Here is a 26,097-nt window from a genome sequence, read left to right as displayed (position 1 = left end):
CCTCAACAGAGTCTATGCCAAGCACATCTTGGTCATCACAGGAGCTCCTATCTGCGCCAACAGGAAGGGGCTGGAGCCGAATTTGCAAGGCTTTTTCACCAAGAACAAAGAAGCACATGCAGAAGAATATGAATGAGATATCAAGTCTGCAGAGGACTGTGTCAAGACTGAAAAGAGCTTCAGCCACCATTCCACCAGCACGGACATTTGGTTGAGTCATCCTGGTAACTCAAAAAGGACTTTCTAGAAATTCTTCGTCTTCAGGTGCACCTGCAACATCTGACCAAGCACGGACGACGCTGGCCAAGAGATTGAGTTCCATCAGTTTGCCCTTAATCAGCTTCCTAGCCATGTTAATTCCGTTTGTGCCAAGTGTAATTTTTCTTCTATAAATGCAAGCTTTCTCATTGCCCATTTTTGTTAGAGGTCATTCATCCTCATCCAAATATAAAGGTCAACCGATTCTTCGCTGATACTTAATACCAGTCACTGTCTAGCAGCCTAACATATCTGTAGCAGTATCTTCTAGTGTATGTTGTCATGCGCGATTCCTCTCCTGAAATAGCTGATGCAGCATCGGCATGCGTCTTGCATTAACCTATGCACATGTGCTATGCACCATTTTACTTTTTTTTATGTGTTTAGCCTTCAATGCTTGCAGAGCAGAGTGGCTTCTCTCTTGAATGCAAGCTTTCTCATTTTCCATATTCCTAGTCTCGTTGATGATTGCTCCTCTTCCTTGATAGCCTGGGTCTTTGTGCAAGCTACAGTGAAGTGATTGGTTGCAGAATCTGGTTTTGCTGCCACACTTGGCTGTGGTAACTGTGTTACGTTTCTCAGATGTGGGGGCCTGGTCAGTTGCATTGGTAAGCAGTCCCTCGAGGTAAGCATTTGCTCCTGCAGTCCGCAAAGCGACATAGACTCCCACTATACACACACCGTAACTGGTGCGCCCCGTTCGTTTTGGCCTGCTGCAGTAATGGGCAAATTGTGCTTGTGGCTTACCTCGGCCATGATTTGCTCAAAACGGAGACCAGCATATGTGCTCCCATGGTTCGAAGTGTATGAAGTTGATAGCCGTATGGGTGGAAAGGCCCGCAAGAATGGCTGCCGAAGGTGATGCCCACAAAAGCGACTTGTCCACATTGCGACAAAGTGTGAGCCACATATAGCAGCCCCCGAAAGAAAATAAATGTGCTCGTTGGAAAGGAGTTAACGCTAAAATGCCGGGTAGTCCATGTCGCTGTGTTGGTTGCGGCAGCAGATGCCTGCGTCACCTGATTGCTTCGCAATGGAAGTTGCTCATCTTCAACGGCAACTGTTGGTTCAAACAGGTGCGAGACTCTGTCCAATCTGTTTGTACCGCAGGTTGTCGCTCGTTACCAGACCACCACATGTGACAAAGGCAAGCATTATGCCGTAAGATGGTTCGTAGCCAATGTATAATGTATTGTCTGAACCTCATGCGGTGACTGATTGCTGTTTAATCTTGCTGTTATGCCACTTGGTTACGGTCGCAGTTTTATGTTTTTCGAATATTGCGGCCTGGTCGGTTGCACTGGGAAGCAGCCTCTCGTAGTAAGCATTTGATCCTGCAGTCTGCACAGCGACATAGACTCCCAATTTACGCACACCGTGATTCGTGCTCCCCGTTCACCCTTTCCTGCTGCAGCCATGGGCAAATTGTGCCTCTGGCCTTTCTCGGCCGCGATTAGGCATGAACGGAGACCAGCATAAGTGCTTACATGGTCGGACGTGTATGAAGTTGGGTGGAAAGGCCCGTAAAAGTGGCTGATCAAGGTGATGCCCACGAAAGCGACTTGTCCATATTGAGACAATGTGGGACACCAAGTGTGAGCCACACACTAGCGGCCTCCAAAAGAAAAGAAACATGCAGGCTGGAAAGGAGTCAATGCTAAAATGATGGGTAGTCCATGTCGCTGTGTAGGCTGCGGCAGCAGATGCCTGCGTCACTTGATTGCTTTGCACTGCAAGTTGCTCATCTTTAACAGCGACTGTCGCCGCAAACAGGTGGGACACTCTGTCCAATCTGTTTCTGCTGCTGGTTGTTGCTCGTTAGTAGACCACCACGTGCGACGAAGGCAGGCACTACGCCTGTAGGTAGGCAGCTCAATGTACCCTAAGAGACCCGTGTATGTGAATGCTCACTGTTGCCATATGGTTCGTCGCCAGTGTATAATGCATTGTCTGAACCTCATGCGGTGACTGATTGCTGTTTAATTTTGCTGTTATGTCACTTGGTTATGGTCGCAGTGTTATGTTTTTAGAATATTGCGGCCTGGTCGGTTGCACTGGGAAGCAGTCTCTCGAAGTAAGCATTCGCTCCTGCAGCCTGCACAGCGACATAGACTCCCAATTTTCATGCACCGTGATTCGTGCTCCCCGTTCGCGCTTTCCTGCTGCAGCAATGGGCATATTGTGCCTCTGGCCTTTCTCGGCCGCGATTAGGCATGAACGGAGACCAGCATACGTGCTTACATAGTCCGATGCGTATGAAGTTGATAGCCAGATGGTTGGAAAGGCCCGCAAAAGTAGCTGATGGAGGCGATGCCCACGAAAGCGACTTGTCCATAGTGAGACAATGTGAGACAGCAAGTGTGAGCCACACATTAGCGGCCCCCGAAAGAAAAGAAACGTGCAGGTTGGAAAGGAGTGAATGGCTAAAATCTGGGGTAGCCCATGTCGCTGTGTAGGCTGCGGTAGCAGATGCCTGCGTCTCCCGATTGCATTTTTAACGGCGACTGTCGCTGCGAACAAGTGGCACACTCTGTCCAATATGTTTCCGCTGCTGGTTGTTGCTCGTTAACCTGACCACCACGTGCGACGACGACGGTGAGCCGTTTACGAGCTCGCGTCAATGATTCCAGCGTATCTCGACATGCAAACTTTATTTCTGCTATTGCACGAGAATGTACACTGCTTGTCTTCTGCCAATAAAGTCGCGCGTTCTGTTCACTCACTTGTGGCTTGTTTGTATGGGCGTCAGTAGAGGCTCTTGGCAATTAGAACGCACCACCTACGCGGCAGCGAAGGCATTGAGGCATGCCGCATAGCCTGCAGGGCAAGCACGGCGCGTACCAGCGTACGCGACCGGCAAAAAACGGCCATATTGAATTTTGCTCTAAAAAAAAAAATGTGCACTTCCGCTTCCGGTTTGAGCGACGTCATCTGGCGTCCCCCAAAGTAAGTTCCATGCGCTGCCGCTGCTTATTTTCGAACCACGGCGGAAGGTACAGTTTCCCTTCTCTAAGTTTGTTCTTTATTCTATGGGGCCACACGGAACGGGTCCGCAGGGCGAGGAGGAAGGCGCGCTCGCGCCTAGTGAAGCCGGCCTTCGGGAGATGGCGTGGCGGGCATCCCCGCGCTAGGGTGCCTCGATGTCCTCCTCGCCCGCCGCTCCGTTCAGGGTGGAGACATCCTTTGACGGCGCCGGTGCCGCCAGAACCGGTTCGTTCTAGCCACCGCCGCCATGTTCATGCCCGCCGCGCGCGCTGCACGGAGCAGGTGGTAGGACGTTGCTGCGACGAGTTCGCTGGGTGTCGTCGGCACAAAATGCCCGGCTGCTGCGTGCCGTTGTGCAGTAATCACTCGAGGAATGGTTGGCGAATGTTTCAGTTCCCAAGAGATACAAAAAGAAGAATTTTGTGGACTGCAAGGATCAAGCGGGACAAATGGCAGCCCACGAACACCTCGTGCATATGCAGTGTGAGTACTGAGGCGCTTCGTGGGAATTATTTTTCCGACGTGGACTTTCTTAAGCGCTAGTGATGATCGAAGTAGATTGCGTATAATGTTTCCTGGTAGTTAACATTGGGCTGACAAGTAGATTACCAGTTAAGCAAACTAGTAGCAGTAACATTAAAGTGTTTACAAAAAATAACATCTTGACTGTCCCCGTCATGTTCCGAAAACCTATGTGCGCGTCTGTGTTGTTTATGGCGTGGTGTGTTGCGCGTTCGTTGATGTTTTTCAGCTTTTCGGTGCTGCATGCGAATCAATTTGAGTCGTTCCTCTCGCCCTTCCGGACGGTGCAGGACAACCAGGAAAAAGCTGGTTGGAAAAAAATGGTGCGCCCAAAGTTCGACAGTGTTCTGGCAGCCTGTAGTATAACCATTGCTAATTAACGTTACTTGGACGTTACTCGCACGTGTGGAATTGTTTGCATAACATAATAGTGCGGTTTTAAATGTAGCAGCTGCAGTAAAGTTCGGAAAATGTTTAGGAACGTACGAAACACAGCAATTGTAGGCGTGTGAACATTGGTCATATCTTGCGAAGGAAATAAATTTTACGACTTTCTATGAACGCGCAGGCTCATTTCGAAGAGGACAGCTTCGAGCAAAACAGAGCAGACGGATGGAAAAAACTAAAGCCAAATGCGGTGCCGACAGTGTTTTCCTTCAGACGTAAGTTGTTCAATTTTTCAGCGTGTTCCATTTTCATCTCTCGGTAGGAGGTGGGGGAGGGGTCGTTCTTAAGCTGTTGCTACGTAACATATATATATATATATATATATATATATTATATATATATATATATATAAATTAGTGACCCTGACCGAAAATGACATTTTGTCGCTCTACAGGAGTTCTAAGCGTGTAACGAATGTAACAAGCGGTGCTTTCGACAGAAAAGTGAAAAGACATTAAGAAAGTCGTTCGTGGCATGTACCGCTGTTGCATAATGCTGTTTATGGGATGCATTTTGATGATATCCTTTCATTTCGCAGCTTTGCCTCGTCACAGAAAGGCACCAAAGGATAGGACCGGACCCGCTGTCCTCTCGGCCCTACTTGAAGATCAACACGACATAGCCACTGATGATCATGAAGCTGCGATGGACCCAATGTCGTCACCAGGCAGGTTTGAGCTGACTCAAGGACAGAATTGCAGCCCACACGACGCCAGCTCAAGTGCACTGGTAACAGACGAAGCAGGTCTGCAAGTCTCAGCCAGTGGAATGAATGCCGGGGCCTCTGACCTGCAGTCTGCTTGTACCTCTTGCGCAGAATTAAGTAAGCAGCTCGCAGACCTGACACGAAAATACTGCGAACTTCAAGAATTGCATACCCAGGCAAACTCAACAATCCAAGGTCTCCGAAAAAAAGTTAAGAAGCTCGAAGGTAACATTGAAACATTCGGAAAGAACATCAAGTTCCTTAACGAAGACCAAATACAGGCACTGTCGCGCAATAGCAACAAAGGGAGTACTTGGTCTCCGCAAAGTGTTAAGCAAGCACTTCAAATTAAATTTTCATGCGGGACGTCCGGCTATGAAACCTTAAGGAAACTCGGGTACCCGCTGCCAACTAACAGAACTCTGGCGCGTCGCCTACAGGCACTCAGTTTTCTGCCCGGTATCCTGACTGACGTGATCGACCTGCTAAAAACGAAAGCGGAGGGTATGCAAGACATTGAAAAAGACTGTGTTCTGCTACTAGACGAGATGGAGATTGCCAGGGGCTATGAGCTTGATCGCGCTGAAGATGTTGTTCTTGGGGGAACAACTTTACCTGCAAAGCCGGATGAACCTGCCCACCATGCCTTGGTGTTCATGATAGGGGGTCTTAACCGGCGGTGGAAACAAGTGATTGCCTATCACTTTACTGAAAGGAGCATAGACGGCCTTATTCTCAAAGACTACATATTGAATATCGTGAAAGTTTGCGCAGATATCTCCCTGAGGATCCGCGTCGTCACTTCGGATATGGGTTCTTCCAACAGGGCAATGTGGCGTGAATTTCGCTTCTCTAGCCACAGGAACTCCAACACCATATGCTCGATACCACATCCTTGTCTAGAAGACAAAGAACTCTTCTTCACTGCAGATGCTGCACACGTACTTAAGAATATCAGGGGCCAACTTTTGAGTTCTGTCGTTTTCACCATTAGTGATGCAACCAAGTGTCAACATGACCTACCCTCAAGGGAAGTAAAACTTGAGCACGTGCGCGCAGTGGTAGACTTTGACAAAAAACGGGAGCTGAAAGTCGCGCCAAAGCTCTCGGACATCCACGTGTCGAACGGGCATTTTACGAAGATGAAGGTGGGAGTGGCCGTTCAGTTTTTTCGAGAAGCTCCTGCCGGGATTCGGTACTTGATAAAGCAGAAGATCTTGGATCCGGAGGCGGAAACTACAGCGTGGTTTTTAGAGCTTGTCTTTAAGTGGTATGCTCTTATGTCATCACGACACCCATCAACTGCCTTGAGTCTTGAACACATGGACAAATATCACGCAGCCATAGACGTATTGTGCTTGGCGTCTGAGACCATTCGGGGAACAAACATGGGGAGCACATCCCAATGGAAGCCCTCACAGGCGGGTTTCTTGATAGCCACATCTGTGATCATTCGCCTGCAGGATGTCCTTCTAAGAAGTGAAGGCTACAAGTTCTTCCTCACGAGCCGATTGCTCCAGGACTGCTTGGAAAATCTATTTTCGGTTATACGTCTCAGGAAGCCTGTTCCAAGCGCCTACGATGTGAAGTGTGCGTTGAAGCTTGTTTGTGTCAGCCAATTCTTCCACACACCGTCAACGACTAGCTACGATGTCGATGACGCACAGTACCTGATCGACCTGCTGTCGGCAGGTATGCAAGAACAAACGGCAGCCGAGATTGAAGCTATCGATGACTCGGAGATCCCCTTTGTCGAAGAGGTAACATCAGCTGAGTGCGAGATTTTGTTTCATATCGGTGGGTTTCTTATAAAAGGGATCCTCAAATCTATTGGCCACTGCGAGCAGTGCAAGCCCGCATTGTTAGGCTCAAGCAGCAGTGAGCATGCGTACTTGACGTCCCTCAAGGAATACGTCTCTGAAGGCAGCAACCTTCATTACCCAAGCGATGCAGTCATGCTGGTTCTTAAATCTTGCGAGGAACATTTTAATGGTATCACCGCCTGGACGGAAAGCGTTTTCACCATGAAATCTCCTTTGAAGGCTGTAACCGCATACTTGACAAAGATGTTGCGGTGGGGCGTAACGTGCGCCTGTCAGGAACACAAAGAAACAGTGGAAAAGCTCCTTGTGTCAAACTACGCGAGACTGAGGCTGCGTGTGCACCTGCGTCAAGCCGCGGCAACGGGACTTGACGGGCATGCAAGCAAGACGTGTGCAGGAGTGAGCCTACAGTGAACACTGAAATTAAATTTTAATGCATATCGCCAGAATTCAAAAACTTTCGTTTCATTTGTGTTACTCTTTTAATATAGTTTTCATTCATGTGTTTATTCTTACTTTGCTGTGCGTGCTGATTTTTCACCTTATGTCTGTACAAGGTATCCGCTTTTTTTCCAACTTATCAAACTGAGCTGCAAGCTGACATTCTAATTTATTTTGTTCAAGTTAATTCAAGGCTTCATTGTAGTTTCTGGTCATTGGTCTGAGATCTACGAAAGACCTGTGGCAATTGACACCTCCTGACAGCTGACATAATAAAAACCTGCATGGCGACCCAAACATCGTGACCGAAATCACGTATCTACTCGTCACTTATTGACCTCGTTTTTTTACCGCCGGCATCTTCTTATGCAATAGGAATTTCCAGGGCTGCATACCAACATGCTCACAAGCAACACAGGCTCACGGCGTAACTCTCGCGAAGAACAGAAATGCAGGCAGCGTAGCAATTTTTGCATTCCTCTATGAACGCTTGTGTTTAACGGATCATTTCCCACTGTAAAACAAAGGGATTCCCGCGCAACTTAATTTCTGTATTTACAGTTCGTAAACAAAACACGCCAGGACGCTGATCAATGGTTGCAACGCGTTTTACGAGGGTACTTCCAGACGACAGCATTAAAACGACACTAAATAGAAACAGGAAGTTGAGCAGGCATAAAAGAGGGACCCTAGGGAAGGCGCACATATTTTTTCGGTGCAAAAATATTTCTTAATAGTAGAGAAATTCGTAATCGAAGTAATCAAACAAGCGCATTGCTTCCGTCAAACCGCTCATCCACACGCGCGCCAACAACGCGCCGCTCGCAGTGGGCAAGAACATGGCGGACGCCGTAGCAGACGACGCACTTGTCTCCACCCTGAACGGAGCGGCGGGCGAGGAGGACATCGAGGCACCCTACCCCGCGCCACCCGACCGTCGGGATGGCGGAGCGCGAGCTCTCGGCGGATCCTAAGGGCCCGTACATGGTCGCTCCGCCCGTCCGTTCCGCCCTCGCCCGGCCGCGTGCGGAAGCCCGAAAGGCGGACGGTGTCGCAAAATTCGATGCACGCTCAATCCGCACGACCGGAACGCACGCGCCCTCCTATTGGGCGACGCGGCCTGTTGACAGCTGGCAACCGTTCGGCGGAGCAAAGGTGTTCAAGGTTGGCAACGACCTTTGACAGCAGACGACACTGGCATATTTTTGCAGATCTGATTTCAAGTTTCCGCGTTCCGGTGAAAATGCGACTCTAGGCTGCCACATTCTGTTCTGCAGCCGTATGTGTTGCATTGGCACCGTCATCCTTCGAAACATTGCACAGTCGTCTTATCTGCGCCACCTTTTACAGATGTATTGCAATCGCATCACGTCGCAGCACGCGACGTATTCTCGGATGATTACTTTCAGTGCGCGCTGCCTTGGCTGGTTGAACAAAACCTCTCTAATTATCCAACGTGCTGCGTTCTGCGTCACGCGAGACTGATAGTGTCGCCGGAAGCGCGGTTTCTGTAGTGCTAGTGACAGCTTGCAAGAATACGGAACACACGCACATCTGTCGCGGAATGCATTTGCGTAGGTCGCCAAGACGCACCTTTTTACCACTGAGCACGCGTGTGAGGCTCCGAGTACAGCTTGCTGATACGCTCGCTCGTGCTTTTTTTTTTTTCACTCTGCCAATTTTAAGAGAGTGCTTAAAGCAGTTGGATTCATGGAATGCCTTTTCCTTAAATTATTTGCTCAGCGATGACTGAAGTTCTCACCGTGTGCAAAAAAAAAGTTATGCATAAGTGGTTAACTTCATGCAGCAAGAAATTGAAGGTTAAGCAGTGAATGTACAATTCATTATGACTGGCTTAAAGCAATATGTATGTATAGCGGTGACCTTATGCAGATATATGCATACTCATGAGATATGTTTCCAAGGGGAGTACTTATTTGAAAGCATATAATTTATATTGCTGATAAGAAAACTTATTTTGAGTGAAATCAAACAATTGCATTCTTTCTTGCCAGCCTGGCTACCCAATATGTTGCCACCTTACTACTTAACATACCTAATTTAACATTTCAACAATGCACAAACATTACCAAAGCGCACAAAATTAAGCAGTACCTTGACAGGCATGCTCCCTCTCTCACCCATGGCACCAAACAAGGATGTTCGACTTGAGATTGTTTGATACTGTCGGCATCATACATGCGTGTTCTATTTTGATTGCTCTACATATAAAAAATAAGCTATACTCAGGCTATATGAGTTAGTTGGGCATGGGCTGCATGTTCTTTATGTATTTATGTAGTAACAACCTTGCTAGCTCATGCACAGCCATATATTTAGGAAAATGAAAAATGCATAGCATAACATAAACAGCTGGCCAGTGCCTGTATTTATTTGAAAGCAAACCAACATTATCAAGTGTAGCTTAGCAGTGAGTTCAGTGGCCTCTTGTGGTGTGAAAAGGTTGATGTAGTTATTAGTTTTGTGTTTGTCTTTCTTACTTAGTTGCTGTTTTAACATGCACATGACAATGAAATGAAGGTGCGTAGGGCAGAAGACAGGGCCACACAAAAAGCGAGGAGACATTCATTGTCATTTTTTTATTTCCATAACAAACCAGCGAATAGTTCCTTAGGTTCAGTTTTGTGAATAATGCACAAGGTGTTCTGCGTAAAACTGAAAGATTGTAGTGCTCTATTACCTATTCACTATTTGGGTAGCCAAATGAACGATACTCCCATTAGCACTGTGAGAGCACAGAAATTTGCAGTCAAGAGGCCGTAGTGGCTCAGCCTCTGTGCCAAATGTAAAATTGTTCGAAAAGAAAACATGCATACTGGTGAATTGGGTATGCATTCACATCTACTATTCAAATCCACACATCACAAGTTATCTTTCATTCCTTGGCACATTTCTCACCATTGTACAGACTTTGTTTCAGCGCTCTGTGTGTGCAGTAATATAACTTGGTAAATCAAAGCTGCGGTTATTCAGTACACTGAAAGCAACTTTGCGTGCGGGTTAGATAATATGATGCTGCTACATATGGGTCAGCTTAGTATTATCAGCCGCTTTGTTTACTAGTTCACTGTTATGCCTGAACTATACGGTGCCACTGGACAATGCTGTATCCCTGCAGGCACGCTAGAACAGCTTGGATATGCACAAACAACCCTTTACATCGCACTTAAATTAAGGTGGTGTAGATTTGCTGTCACAATGTGCTTGTAAGCATAACTGCCGAGCATTCAAAAAAGTGTTTGAAATGTAAGGGTGGATGCTCAGGTTTGCAGGTGTGACATTTTACATTTATAGTGCAAGGACACACCGATGAACAGGAAGGATACCACACAAATCCTCGTGTTGTGACCTTGCAGTCACAATGCAAGTAGTTTTCAGTGGTTTTTAGCTATAAACATGTGAAGCAATCTGTAAATTCAAAACTGTATTAAGTAAACTGAGACACCATGAAAAGCAACATAACACTAAGGTGTACACATTTTTTTGTCACATCAGCTCTTTGCGGTGCAGGTCAAATATGTATACAAGCTATTTGTAGAAACAAGAAACTTGCAGGCAAGGTAATCACAACAAACCAGCTGAGACGGTGGTACTATTCTACTTGTTTTCGTTTGTGATAGCACAAGTGTTCCCACTTGTGCTGCTGGGTGGTTGTGACTGATATGCTCGCGAAGGTTTGGGTCATTCACATTTCAAGGGATGAGTAACTGTTACATACGTAAATCATCTTCCTCTGCCTATATCAATGACTTAACTATATGTGGCAGGTTTAGCTGTGTGATTATTGGTGTAGCTGAAGTGATGTATCACACATAGTTTCCGCGCACTACCCAATTGGCGAAAAGCATGCAGGAATTGGCCTTTGAGCTATTGGTTCAGTGGTGGCTTTCCACTAAACTTACTGTTGAAGAGGCAGATTTCACTTCATCAAAAGGCCCATGTGAAAAATAGCCTAGAACTCGTGACGCCAAATACTGTCACCATGTGTGACTGAAGAACAATACGTTACAGAACAATGAGCAGTGGAATTAATCTCACTAGTATACAAAGAATTGCAGCTACATTCAGTATTTCACTGCTGGTATACTAAACACAAACCTTTATATGAGTTGTTTGGATGGCATAGTCAACACGATCCCTCTAATGAGCTGTGGCAAAAGCTAACTAAAAAGCTGCTACTCCAGGTACTGCATTGGCCTAAAATATGGATTCTCGCATGCAGTGAATACAGTTCTTAAATAGGTTTACATACAGGTATGAAATGTTGTAACTGCACCATGTGATAAAATTTCAATACGATCAGCTGAATACCACATAGAACATCTTTAATGGGTATAGTTGGTACAACGTGCCTTGATATTAGAAGTTGTGCTGTTTTATTCACACACACATGCACATAAATGCAAGGTACACATACATTTGTGTTCACATGTTACTGTGTGCATCAAATGAACAGCACCACTTATACTACAAGCCATAAAGATAAATAATTTTTTTGTACCAGTCTAATTCCTATTAGCTACGCAGTGATTTTTTTTCTCACATGCAGCAACTCAACTCCGTGCATAAGTTAAGCCATGGCTGTCATGCCCAGAAAATCATAAAATAAAGAAGTGACCATGTGTACGGGCCTAAAATTGATGGTTTGGCAATATCTTGTCTGGCTGGGTAGTTAATTTCTGTCAAAAAAAAAAAACAATTCAGCATACTGACAAAGCAGTGTGGCTAACATAATATAGGGAACAGACACTCTGCCTGCAGAGTCGCTTGAAAATTTTGCCAGCAGTTCGTGCTCATTGGCTGGCTTCGGTCACATAACTAATGCTTACATAACTGTGAAAATTCGTGTTCAGGATAAACTCATAGCAGCCAATAGGCACGTTTTATATTGTGATAGCAGCTGACTTCTCATGGACAATGCACTGTGGCCATGAACATGCTAAAGAATGACAAGAGGCGAGGTCCCCCTTTCTATAGTGTGGCAGCGCAGCTGAAAACGGTTCAGTTAATGAGTGGAACCGTGGCCTATTCAAAATAAAGATCAGTCAGATAGCCACTTATAGCGTCCAACATCCCACACCCACGAATGATAGGTAGCAGTAAATTTACTCGCAGATGAAAGTGCACTGGAAAAACATTTAATGGACATACTTTACAGGCCCAAGTCAGTTTAATGCACATTATTTGCTAATGACTGTTGGCAGAATGAACACGAGGAAAGAAAATAAAGCACTTATCAGGCATATAATGCTGGTACTTGTGCTATTGTTCGCTTTAAACTGAAGGCTCGTGCCAAAACAGGCGACACGAACCAGATAATCAAATAGGGTGGATAAACAAAGTAACCACAAACTTTCGCTTACCCAATTCTGCCTGCATTAGTAACGTGGCCATGGCTGGCTAGTGAGGAAGAACTCTGGGCAAAATTTATTTCACGCAGTTCTGCTGGCTGCTAGCAGAATATTATATAACACCATACCTGTGACACTTACTTGTTACTACTCGTCCTACGTGTTCATTTATACATTTATATTGCTTTTTGTCAGCAAGCGTAAAATTTTTAGTTAATAAGAAGGTAGTATCCAGTTCTTACCTATAACATATTCATCTACCATGCCACCGGTGTCTTCATAAACAGACGCTGTGCTTAGTCACTAGTCAAAAACAAGCAGCTCAGATTTTTGGCTATGTAAGCCGCTTGCACCACAAAATATAAAGCAATTTACTTCGTGAAATCTAGAAATTCTTGATCTTCACACTAGTGTCCACATTATGAAAATCAAGGCTGCCAGAAATTTGCATTCATGACATTAGTGCTCTCAGGCGCGTCCACATTTCACGACAGCGCTGACCGTCTTGACGTATGCAATTATTATGATGTTCCCTAATTTCCCCCCACCGATAGAAGCATCTTCAACCATGCAGTAACAACTTTTGAAAGAAAAGATAGATGTACGAAGCAGAAAAGGCCGGTGTGATAGGGCTTATCTGTAAGGGTACTAAATATGAAAACGCGATCGGCAACACATCTGCACAGTTCACTTCTGAGCAAACGCACATCGCGTAGAACGAGCACTTCTACACCCAGCAACGCTGCGACACATCGCGCATACATAATCACGGTTTGTAGCTTGCAAACACATTTCATAACAGCAAGAACACAGGTAGAACGTCGCGGTCACTTCGACGCGTCGCAGCCGGCAAAACGGCTCACACGTAGTATAGGACACACTTCATAACAACAACACAGCTCGAACGTCGCGGTCACCTCGGCGCGTCGCAGCCGCCAAACGGCTCACGCGCAGTATAGCACACGCGGAATGGCAGCGATAACAAGGCGATAAATATTTATCGCTACTGATCGTATCATTACTTCTGAAAGTTGCGAAGGGCTGGCGTTCACCACTTCGCGGCAACGATCCGCATACACAGAGCAGAAACCAAACGTGTACGCTGGGTGCGCCAATCGGACGCTAGTTATTTTGCCACGCACTGAACATGTGTCCTGCTGCTCAGAATGCACGTGTATGTGATGGACTTCTCGTTTGCGACACGCACGCGAAGCATGGAACAAAAAATCACGAAGTCGACGGCTTCAAATATTTCTTCCGATGCTCTCGTAAACACAACACACACTTCCTGCGCTCCGTCTGTTTCTGTAGGCGATCGCACGCACTGATGAGGTCTGGAAGGGTACGCCGGCTTGCTGCTTTCGATGACTATCTCCGTGGGTGCCAGATAACTAGTAAAAATCCCAAAAAGGAGAAAAAATAGACTGTTTCTGACGCGGCTGTAGCTTAAGCCTTACGTCCCCGCTTCGCTTCGCTTCGAGCAAGCGCCATGTTTGCTGTGACGACAGCCGAACTGTCCGCCTCGGACCAGCCAATGAGAGACGAGCAGGCGGCCGGACGGGAAACTTGCGTCCGCTCCTCGCTCACCAGTAGAGAGGCTTCCGCACGCGACCGGACGAGGGCGGAACGGACGTGCGGAGCGACCATGTACGGGCCCTAAGTGGCGCGGTGTCGAACGAGCTGACCCGCAGCGTGATCGGCGTGTTGTGGTCGTGTGCGCGCCGCGCGAGCTTGTCGACGGCCTCGTTCCCGGCGACGCCAACGTGCGAAGGCACCCACTGCAGCCGTAGATCCAGTCCTCGGTGCTGCAAGGCTTGGAGTCTGCACGCAACACGCAGGGCTAGCAGCGGGGCGCGCTCCTCCATGAGTAGCTGCTGCAGGGCGGGCCTCGAGTCGGTGAGGATGGCCGCGCGAGCGATGTGCGGCGATTGCTCGAGCGCGTTCGCAGCCAGGTGTATTCCCACGAGCTCAGCGATGGTGGAGTTGGCTCGGCAGGGCAGGCGGCACTGGCTTTCGATGGCGAGGCTCGGGGCGAAGCAGGCAGCAGCCGCAGAGCCGTCCTCGAGTACTGAGCCATCCGTGTATAGGTGTGCTCTCCCTGCCAGGTCGTCCTGTATCCTCGCTGCAGCCTCCTGCATGATGGCGCAGAGAGGCGTGCGGTGCTTGGAGCGGACGCCTGGCAGTTCGAGACACACGTCCAGGGGCGCGGCGAGGCTCGGAGGCGGCCAGTCTGGTGGTGGAGCCGGCGGGTCAGCCACAATTTCCTCGAAGAGCTGCAGCATTTTGCCCACTCTGGATGCTGAGAGCTGCCGCAGCAGCGACAGGATAGGGCTCGCGTCGGAGGCACTGGAGAGGCGCTCGATGTGGCCGAGCGCGCCGAGATCGGCCGTCAGTGAGGGAGGCCAAGCGCCGGTTTCTGCAAGCGTCTCCGCCACTCGTGATGCTCGTGGGAGGCCATGGCACATCCGTAGCACTCTGCGGTGGTCGCCGTCGATGTTGCGCCACTGTGAATCGCGCACACCACATAGCGGGAGTGCGTAAAACACCCGCGAGAGTGCCAGCGCACCATACACTCCAACCGCGAACGATGGGGGGCTGCCGTCTCCGCGCGCGAGCAGGCGGCGGATCGCGCACTCAATACGTAGTGTTTCGGCTCGTAGGCGCCGCACAGCCGTACGCCAAGCGAGGCGATGGTCTATTGTAAGGCCAAGGTATCGCACGGTCGGCTGCCAACACAGTGGAACACCGTCGACGAGTACGCGGCCGGTGTGGCGGCGTGTGGCAGCGTGAGGGTGCACCATGAACGCCTCGCTCTTGGTTGACGATAGCTGCAATCCAATGGCACGCAGAAAGCCGGCGACAGAGTCGACGGCCTCCTGCAGTTCGCGGCGCATCTCGGCAATGGCAGTCCTCGGCCCCCGCACGTAGAGGGCGACGTCGTCCGCGTACACAACCGCATGCACAGGGAAGCGACCAGCTTTCGGCAAGCACTTGATGATGGGAGCGAGGGTGAGGTTAAACAGGAAAGGGCTCAACACACTACCCTGAGGCACGCCGGTGGTCACTGGTCGTGGCGAGCTGGTTGCGCGGCCAACGCGAACGGCGAACGTCCTGTTAGCGAGGAAGGCCTTGACGTAGGCAAGTAGGTTGCCGACCACGCCGAGGGCTTCCACAGCCGAGATGATCGACTCGTGCGGGAGTGAGTCAAAGGCGCTGCGCACATCGAGGAGGAGGAGGAAGGCAGCTTCTCCCGCGCGCCTGGCCTGCTCCAGTGTGCCCACAACAACAGCGATGCAGTCGCCAGTAGACCGGTGCGCACGGAAGCCGCACTGCTCGGACGGAAGGGCACCGCGCGCTCGCGCGATCCACTGCAGCCTCGACAGCGCCATCGTCTCCATGGTTTTTCCCGGCACCGACGTCAGCGAGACAGGCCGGTAGGAGGTGAGGTCGCGTGCAGGCTTGCCGCGCTTCAGTACTGGTACGACGACAGCACAGCGCCAAGGGTCCGGCAGGCAGCCCTCTCGGAAGACGGTGTTGTACGCGTCCAGGAGATGCTGGCGGTGGTCGTCGTCCAGGTTTCGGAGCATTTGGTGTGTGACACCATCTGCTCCGGGTGCGCTGCTGCGCCGCCTGCGGCACAGGACGCGCTGCTGCTCGTGAAAGGTGAAGCCGTCGCTGCACAGGCTGTCAATCGCCCGCGCGGTATGCGCGCGATCTTCCCCTCTCACGAACACAGCCGTGTAGAGCGCCCGCAATGCAACCGCAGGGACGCCGGGTGAGGTGGAGACGGCGATGGCAGCGAACGATTCGGCGAGAAGTTCCGCGAGCGCCATCTCGGTGATGCCGCGCGCAACAGCGATGGCGAGGACTGGCCAGCGAGGAGACTTCGGGTTGACGAGCGCGCGCATGACGCGCCTGGTTGCGCGGGTCAGCAAGCGATGAGCAGAGCCGTGCCCAGCTGCGGCGGCGCAGCCGCTTCGCGTGTCGTCGGCACACTGCGTCCAGTCTGTTGTACACAGTCCAGTCGGACGCGATACCCGAGCGTACGGCACGGCGCTGAGCGCGGCGGCGGGCGGCGCGCAGGTTTAGTAACTTAATGTCCGGGCAGGGAGAACCGGCCGGGACCACCGCTCTCGTCGATGCCCGCCTCGCACACTCTGCAACGTGTCAGAAGAAATCGGTGTCGCGCGACCACTCGCGGCACAGATCACGGTACTTTGACCAGCGCACCACCACGCACACACGAGTGACATTGCGGCTGGGAGAGGTGGGAGCCAGAGTGATGGGGTAATCATCCGAGCCGGCAGTGTCCGGAGCGCGCTGCCACACCTATGAGCAGCGCTCCGAGACGAGTGCCAGATCGATCGCTGACGTTATCCCACTGCGGCGCACGAACGTGAGCTTTCCACTGTTTAGAATGGAGAGGCCCAGTGATGACGCGGCACCGAAAAGAGCCCTTCCCCGCTGATCAGACGTAGCACTCCCCCAGCCGCGGTGGTGAGCGTTAAAATCACCGCACACAACACAGTCCGACGAGAGCGATGCGGTTAGGCGCGGGAGAAAATCGGGGTCGTACTGTTGGCGCCGGTCGGCGCGATCGGGGCGGATGTACACGGACGCGACGGAGGTGTCGGTGCCCTGTGCGCGCACAGTAGCGGCCACGCACTCCACCACAGAACTACACAGATGGGTCGTGTCGATCAGTACGTGTGGGAGAGCGGCGCGAATGTACAAGGCGACACGGGGACGCTCGTGCGGGTGGCTCCTCTCGCAGCAAGGCGCCGAAGTACAGTCTGTCAATGCGCACTCGCTCGCACTGCTGTAGCCGATGTAGCCTGGCAGTGAAACCTCCTCTGCACGCACGTATGTTTCCTGAAAGGCGAGGACATTATAGTCGTGCAGAGGTAGCTGGGCGACCAGCTCGGCGTGTCGGCGCAGCAGGTAGTTGCAATTCCACTGCAGGATGCGTGGCCGACCCTTAGGAGTGCGACTGGCCATGATGGTGTGGCGGCTGCTGGGAAGCCACTGCCTGCAGGCATTTGGATCGGAGCGGGTGGTCAGCTGGCAGCATGGTGCTCACTGCTTGCATGGCGAGTAGCAGGTTCGCTACGAGCTGATCCACGGTAGGCTGGCCAGGTGGGGAAGCAGGGTCCCGCGTCTCCCGGCGGCGGGACGTACGAGGGGCTGGTACTGGAGGCGTTGCTGTGGGGCTGGGACCCTTCAGTGCACTGGCATATGACTGTGCCAGTGTTGGCAACTCCTGCTGCTTCTCCTCCCGTACGGCTGCCCTCACAGCTCGCCTCGATAGTGCCGTGGTGGAGGAAGCGAGGATTGTGGCCACCCTCCTTTCTTCCTGCCATTTGGGGCAGGCAGGAGTGTCCGCCCTGTGGGGGCCCCCGCAGTTCCTGCAGCGGATGGTCTCGCAGGAGTCGCTCGCTGCATGTTTTGTGCAGCAGGAGATGCAGTCGCTCGGCCACCGGCAGGATTCCGGGACGTGTCCGAAGCGGCCGCACTGCCTGTACTGTACTGGGCGGGGCCTCGCTGGCCTCACTCTGAAGCCGAGCTTGCAGAGGCGTACATGCTCAGGGGGGACCGGTCCCGCGAACCGGATTGTGACGGTGCTTCCGATGACGCCACCTTCGGCCAATGGTAGGCTCCCGTGCGGTGATGTCACACCTGGTGGCTCTCTGCGGTCTTGCCTTGCTGACTTGTAATGCGCTTCTTCAAAGGCGGAGAAGGGGGGACGATTGGGCTCCATTGTCCGAGGGCTCACCTGCTCCCGGTGGTACGGCCCCGCTGTGGTGGCAAATGCCTTCTTCAAAGGCGAAGAAGGCGGACGCTTGCGCCTCCCCGGTACATCACAGCCGTCCGGTTGTCACGGCGCATTACCGCCGTCAGGCCGTCCCGGCACAATACCGCCGTCTTGGTTTGGCACCCACTTTACTTTCAACAGTGCCGGGCTATCCCCTCGCTTTCTGGAAGAGTCAAGCAGAGAATAGCTACCGCGGGGCACACGAAGTGGGGGCCGCCAACTTGTTTGCACTTGTCGTGCCTCAGGAATGTGTCATCCATGCTTCTGCATTCCTTACGTAGCAGTGGCGCGATTCGATGTGGTCTGGGGAACTCGAAGTAGGCTCAGGAAACAGCCCCATATCTAACAGGGCGCGACAATCGCGTACACCGAGGAAATTGTGGAAACGAGCAATGCCTTTTTCCTCTCAGATTCTGCCGCATCTACCCCGCCGACCATAGTCCCCGAACCAGACTTCGACGAAAATGCAAGTCTCCCCATGAGCAAGCAGCAAAAGCTCAGAAGTCTTCTCCGACGATACAAGGAGTGCTTTTCGACTTCATCGAAGATTCGACAAACACTAGTTGCAAAGCATCGCATAATAACCGGAGTGCGCTCAACCACTCCGCTAGAGCCCTTACCGAGTTTGAACGCGAGAACGTGAAGCTATTCTGAGTACTATTAGATACAATTTAGAGAATTGTGATATCTATTTTTACTGCTCCTTCAAAGAGTTATAAATATTTTTGTTTAGTGTTCTGTAAACTTGCGTTGTTTCTAAATTTTTGTTAGAAAATTGCGAACCTTAATCAATACGTCGCAACCAACGGTCACTAGATATTAAAACTTTCTTTTTAATGCAACAAACCTTATCGAATTCGGTGCAGTAATTTCCGTGGAAAACGATTTCTCCTTTCCCAAGTATTCAGATAGGAGGCTCCGGGCTAAAACTTGCGTGTCACATTTATGCACTACTGATCATACGTTTCTCCGGTTAGCGCATTCTCTCTCAATTTTTTTTTATCCAGGAGTATGAACGAGGTTGCAATGCATATGTCATATATATTGCTATAAGCCATCTCCTTGGACTAACGAAGAAGACGACGATGGCCTAGACGTTGCGCTTGTTCCGCCATCTTGGCCATCCCTGTGCTTCGCTCTCGTCTATTTGACGCCCAATCACACAGTGGTGAAGGGTACTGTCGCCACACGACAGAGCTCCGGAGGCGCCAGCGTTGCGACCACCATACGGCATCTGCGTCTGTGCCGCGGACTACGATTGTTTCAGCCCGCCCGCGAGACCCTGGAACGTTCAACAGGACCCATGACACTGACGTTGAGGACTGGCTGACACAATATGAACGGGTGAGCGAGCAAAATCAATGGGACCTAATGGTGATGCTCGCCAATGCGGTCTTTTGAGTGGAACGGCCAAGTTGTGTTATGACAATCATGAGGTTGGAAAATAAGCTCGGGAACAAGTTGAGGACCGCGCACTCACGGATTTGCCCGTTTGCCCGTTTCATTAACGGATAAACGAAACGGCCAAATTTGAAGCGTCTGATTAATCGCCTCACGAGAGCTCCGATTCATATAGATTCCACGATGTGCATTGGATCTGCATATTTTTTTAATGATTAGCAAAGTGAATGATGGTGCATAATCCGTTCTTCATGTTCCTGAGCATTTTTTATGCAGTTGTGCATGCTCTGCGGTCTTGTTCTTTAGAAACCAATACTTAGCATCAGCAATTATATTTCTCTTTCTAAAGAAATACTCTAGCCTCACATATATAAAGCCTTCGAAAACTTTAGAATGCACCGGCAGAGCAGGTATTGGCCTGCATTTTGAGAGTTCACCTTTACCTCTACCTTAATAAAGGAAAAAAACCCACAATCCTTTCCTTACAAGGAAAAAACGCCACAATCCAGCATACAAATTCCAAATAATGAAGCATGAATGTGCGAATGGGTGGGATAAATAAAGGGTGCAATATTATTAGGCGGAACAACATTTATCTAATCCACACCAGCAGAAAATTTGTGACGGGACTTCCTGATCACGCTCTCAGCGTCCAGAGCAACTGTAGTTAGGAGCGCAAATGTACATGACATCGAAACATCTCAGCTCCGTCAGTTCTGTCCATCATATTCACCTACATTTGCACAGAACTTATTCGTGCCTGTAAGCACGTCATTACTGTTCCCGCTACTCGCAGCAATGTCAGTAGAATGGATGAGCACTATTCAAAGGCGCTTGTGCCGTCTGTCTCGACTCACATTGTCCTGCCATTAGAATGTCGTTGTTTTGTTCTTTAGGACAGTCTATCTTGCGACGGTTTCCTAGGATTATCATTGTTTTTTTCTAATAAATGCTGATAATTATTTTATTTTATTTTTTTGATAGGGCCGTATACTTTGTTACGGTGAAGTGTTGTAATTCCTGAGAAGAAAACTGTCATTGGTTTTGACAAAAGTATGGGGCATTTTATTTTTTACTCGTTTCCCTACATTTCGTGCCCCAAACACTGACAACTGTGCAGTGCTAGCCGAACATCGTGCTTCGCTAAAGTGCTCAGTATAATTGCCCGAAGCGTTGCAGAAGATAACGTTCGTCTTGAGCGCACAATGCGCACATGCATCTTTGCCCTAGTCAGCTGCGAGAAATGCGGATTTCTCCCACAAGTACACAACAATCAAACAGTAGCCACGCTGTGTATGCCCCTGATTTTGCTCCTCACGCCGAGGGCGGCAGCAGAGCGTTTAAAAAATAACGTCTTGGTCACATAGCCAAACCATAGCCACAGTGACGAGCGCGCACGAGACAAAGAGCCGTGTCTATGGAGCAAGGAAACAAGAGGAGGGAGCATACCACAAAGCGTGTGAAGGCGAAATCAGCTCGGCCAGGTGCGGCTCAAGACGAGATATCACGTCAAAGTGCGTGGTTGGTTTTAGTGTTCCCCCTCTGCAGGCAGAGCCACGGCAGGGCATCTGAACAAGAGCGCACCGAGTGAAAACTACTCGCATGGCTGCTGGGAACCAAATGTCCCAGCAAATCTGGATTCTTGCTCCGTTATGTCGACCCAAGAGGTCATGTTTTGGGCCACCACCGTGGCTTCACGGAGCGTTCGCTTGCCAAGGCAGACTGCATGACGCTCATATATTTTTGCTTCTTCCATGGCCGCGGCACGGAGGGGCCACGTGGTCTGCCACGAACCACGGCCAGACTAAAGCGCCGCTAGTTCTCGCGACCTACACTTGGACAACGGAACACTCTCCAGTGCCACTAGCACTAGAAAACAAAGGCGGCCGTGAGATTAATTTTTCGAGTCATAGCGGGCTTGGCCACTATTTCGTACTGACACAGCACTCACATAGGAAATGCACTCTAACAGCTTGACACGTGGCCGGCGGTATAGCTATCGTTCCTCAAGGGAGTTGTTTCGGAGCTAGCATAAGAGCTTGGCTCCAAATTTTAGCAAAGAGAAGGCAGCGCCTAGCCAGCGTTTTCTCAGTAGTTTTGGATTCGATTGCCAGAGGATGGACGCGAATTGCCTCCTGCTACGCATTGCGACGTCCGAGCTACCGATACACGGGGGAAGATCTGTTTGCATCATCACTGGTGCGTCGTTAAGCACGCTCTGCATTACGAGCTCTAGAGAGCGCGTTTCCGCTTTGCCCAATTAGGGGAGCCAAGGCTCAGCTGTAGCTGGCTTAGACTTTGCTTGGAAAGACAGATGAAGCCCAGTTCTCTAGAGATGCATCACAATTACTGACACAAGAGTGCTTTCCTGGCAACATGCGTGAAACACGGCACTTGAAACGCGGCTCTGAGGGCGCGTTCAAACACCATCGTTTCATTCTTAATAAATGCTGGCCACTTAGGCAGCGAAATTAGATTCCCTGCTGCAGCCTACGGAGTGCGAATGAACGTCACCACATGTGGAACCGCACTTGGTACCGCTACTACCGTGGAGCAAATATTTCAAAGTAACTGTCGATATTTGGAAAAGTTGGTATGCTCATTGTTGCTGCCAAGTCGTATTTCACATTGGAAGTGCATTGCAATACAGTGCGACACTTCTGTCTTCCAGAAATCGTTTCTGTAAGGTGCGCTCATCACTGTTTGCCGATGATTTCTGAGACAACTCACCTAGGAGGCCTGTGAAATCCATAGAGGTCGAAAACGGGTCTTCCCAGTCGGCGTGGCCGTGTGTTGAGGAAGCTCACAGGAAGAAGAACCTGGAACGCCAGCTTCGCCTTGGGATGGCCACGACCAAAGGGTCTCGCAATTACCATACGTCTGCGCTGGGCGCTAAACCGAACAACATCGAGCGTCGTCTGCTGCTTGGTGAAGACGGGGTGCGTCCGAGAACTGCGCTGCAGCAGCGACCATTGCGACGCGCGCGGCGTCTCTGCGGCCGATCGAACATGGTCGCTCCTTCCCCTCGGCACGCCGTCTCGCCCACCTCCTCCATGATGCCGCTCTCAGCTCCTCGCTTTCGCTTTGACGCTTCGCATTTTCATTGCTGCATTTTGCACGCCTGACTTCACTCCTTGGTGCAGCACTGCACTTGTGAGCCGTACCTGTCGACCTCTCGTTCCACTTCGCTTTATCCTGCAGTTCCAATTCATAACGTACTACCTGAACGGAAACCACCCTCTCTCAAATTATATGGCGTGAAAAAAGATCATGACCGACAAAGTCGAAGAAATTTTGTTGAAAAACGCAGAGCTCGCTGGGACGCAAAGACGCAGAAAATACTCGTTATACATGAGCGTTTCTAGCATGGTGTAGCACGGGAGGGAGGGGCATTTGCCCCCTCCAGCCTCCCACACTTTTCAGAAGCGGTAATACGGCGCGTGGAGTCCCGACCAAGATGTCTCGAGTCTACGGAAAGCCGCTAAATGCCTGATAATGGGGCTCTGGCCGCTGCATCGCGGAGTTTCTGCCACATTGGTTCTCCGGGGCACTCATTACCGTTATTTATATTACACACAGGGTCTACTGTATTACAGCTGGTGAATTTCCCCACCACTACACATCGCCAGTTGCCTTTGAAGGCATAATCGATTCGGGCTAGTTGGTATGTCATACTGGGAGCCTCAATAGCGGAATTGAGGTTCCAAGTACTTTCAAGACTGCGTCGATTTGGCCGTAAAGGGTTTCCTCGCGGTGAAGCAGAAGGCAGCACGAAACGTTTGCGTTTTGCTGCCGGCGCTTTTCATGACAGCAGCGTTGTTACATCGAGTGCGCGTGGTTATGGAGTGATAGCCGGCTGTGATTAGGGTGTAGCGCGACTGAAGCTGTTCAGCATGTTGCGCATTCGCTAGCGTGTATATTGACAGGTGCACTTGTTTATCTATATTGGGTGACCGCGTTTCACCACCTAATAAATGGTATCGCACAGCTCAGGATGCGCTTGCATGTATGCGAAATTTTTAGAAAGTTCTCGACGATTCTATCCGCTGTCTTCTCACCGAACCTTGTGTAATATAATTTAATTGCGCGACGCGAATGATATACAACTTTCTGGAAGACACGCGGGTCCCAGCGATGAATCTGGAAGCTTCGATGACTGACGCAGAAAACCGACGCGCTTGACCCATTGATCGGATTTCTGAGCCAGTGTTCCAAAGTTATCGCTTAGTGCATGACGCACCTGCACCTATTTCAAGTATCTAGAATGTCGTCACGGGTTCAATAGCGAAAGAGAGTTATCTAATCAGATTGCGCCCCTGAAGCGAATACTGGCGTATACATCATTCTCGATCAAATTTGAGCGCCCGCAATTGCGCCATAGAGAAAGAAATTTCAACAAAAGCGGACAGTCCCGTAGAGCCCAGCGGCCGAATTCACTGTAGCACACCAAGCGGATGGTATTGACTCCTTCCGGTTTCGGTTTTGGGCGCGCGCATTTTGAGCACCAGTTGGTACACGCCGCGCCGGCTCCGCTGTTCGGCGCGGCATTTATAATTCTTTTTTTTTTTTCGCTTCTGCTCGTTCTGCTTCAGCAATGGTTTCATTATTTAGTAAAAATGATTGCGAACGACCTTCACCAGACTCCACCGAATCTGTCAGGTGTAATTTCATAAAGAAAACGCAAGACGTCTCTTGAAATGATGAAATGTTTATTTTGGTGCATAAAAATACTAGTTCCGGGCTTCTTCTACATTCATCCAAAGTTGGGGCACCAGGTAAGCAGCAGTCGTTGCAGTACGAAGCTCCATAGGATGCCATCAGCTGAAAGAAAGTAAATTACAAGCATGTATCATTTCGGTATATTGACCTAACAGGAGTATTGCGTGTAGAGGTGAACGTGCGTAAGTGGTGAATGAGCGGCATTACAGATAAGTTCACTTTTACGTACATTTCGCAGCAAAGACTCCTCCCAAACAATGCCATAAAATCTGAACAAAACACCCGATTTTCAAGCACCGCTCCCTTCCCGGGCATTATTTCCTGCACTTCAAGTGCACAAATACACGGGTGACTGCGCGTTTCCAAAACAACTTGGCCTCAGTCAACGCTATGGTACGCCAAGTACACAAAGGTGGCTACAACATACGCTCAGCCAGAACATGTTACACGCTCGCAGAATGCCTTCTAGTGGCACTCAAGACAGATTCGCGGGTGCAAAGCCTGTTTTCATTCGCTCAGAATACATAAATGTCAGGTTCTTGAGCTCCCCCGTGTTATCTTTTACGCGTCCTGCCGGCGCATGCAACACTCCCGTGTTATCACTCTCGGCAATCGGTCGTCGCGTTTTCGACAAGCGTAAGTACCGAAATAAGGTACACTCTAAAAATTTTCACACCCTTATGGGTGTAATACGGGTGTATTCATCTTTTCACCCTTGTAAACACCCTTGAAACACCCTTTTTTAATGGAAAAGGGTGTTCAACAAGAAAACACCCTTGGAACGCCCCAGTCTTTCTAATATACACCCTAATTATAAGGGAGTAAGTGAACAAGCTTACAGTATATGATAAATGAACATTGCCAGTTAAGGCGTTGATATTGGCTTTACATGAAACGCGCGCTACCTGCGCTTGAATCAGGTAGCTGGAATGATTAGGTCGGGGCATCTAGGCAGCAGCGCGCTGGCTCCGAACAGAGGTCAAAAATGAAGTTTCCCACTAATGTTGATATCGAACGGATGCCACTAACGCGCAGACTTTGCATAGCCAGATATCTGCAAAAGGCTTGATATGATCAATGGCAAAATATTTACAATGCTATCACTGAATACTTAAAGGTGTGCAACCAGTTAGACTGGGAATTGTTAGGAGTGAGGGCTAACGGTAAATAGCTCACCAAGTTACGGTTTGTAGATGACATTGGCATACTCAGCAAAGCTGCAGACTATTCGCAACAAACGTTTGAGGACCTTGGCGAAGAAAGTGTAAGAGTCTGATTGAGAGTTAGTATACAGAAGAGAAAAGTAATGTTCCGCAGCCTGGCGAGAGAACGAATGTCATGGTCGGCAGTCAGCCTCTAGAACCTGCGCAGAAATACGTTTATTGAGGTTAATTACTCGCAGGGGCCTCTGATCAAGGAAATTAACAAAAATAAAAAATTAGCTGGAGAGCTTACGGCAGGCATTACTAAATCATGACCAGGGAGCTTACTGCTAATCATTGCTTTCTACCGTTACTAACGTATGGGGCCGAAACTTGGAAGTTACCAAAGAAGCTTGGGAAGACGTTCAGGACCGCGCAACGAGCGATGGAATGAAAGTTATTAGGCATG

At 49.8% G+C, this 26,097-nt stretch overlaps 2 protein-coding genes across 4 annotated transcripts in view; one reads left to right on the top strand and one right to left on the bottom strand.

Moving 5' to 3' along the window:
- Positions 1-22,749, bottom strand: part of LOC126517808 (receptor-type tyrosine-protein phosphatase kappa-like) — a 472,380-nt gene extending 449,631 nt beyond the window's left edge. The window contains exon 1 of the mRNA XM_050167603.3: positions 22,498-22,749. Within this exon, the coding sequence (XP_050023560.1) occupies positions 22,498-22,643 (146 nt within the window). The 5' untranslated portion in view covers positions 22,644-22,749. The remainder of the gene's footprint in view (positions 1-22,497) is intronic.
- LOC126517807 (uncharacterized) lies at positions 1,850-7,493 on the top strand. Of its 3 annotated transcripts, XM_050167601.3 has the most exons (3): positions 1,850-3,726; positions 4,334-4,427; positions 4,751-7,493. In XM_050167601.3, exons 1-3 carry the CDS (start codon positions 3,064-3,066, stop codon positions 7,153-7,155), a joined length of 3,162 nt encoding a protein of 1,053 aa, XP_050023558.2. In that variant the 5' UTR covers positions 1,850-3,063; the 3' UTR covers positions 7,156-7,493. The 3 variants fall into 3 exon arrangements, with proteins under 3 accessions (XP_050023558.2, XP_054920307.1, XP_054920306.1); XM_055064332.2 differs by lacking the exon at positions 4,334-4,427; XM_055064331.1 differs by lacking the exon at positions 1,850-3,726 and having other exon boundaries at positions 3,735-4,427.
- Positions 22,750-26,097: the final 3,348 nt, after the last annotated feature.

Source organism: Dermacentor andersoni, chromosome 11 (assembly GCF_023375885.2).
Source record: "Dermacentor andersoni chromosome 11, qqDerAnde1_hic_scaffold, whole genome shotgun sequence".
NCBI lineage: Eukaryota > Metazoa > Arthropoda > Arachnida > Ixodida > Ixodidae > Dermacentor > Dermacentor andersoni.
Note: the sequence above shows the minus strand (reverse complement) of the source record. Positions and strands in the feature narration are given on the sequence as shown.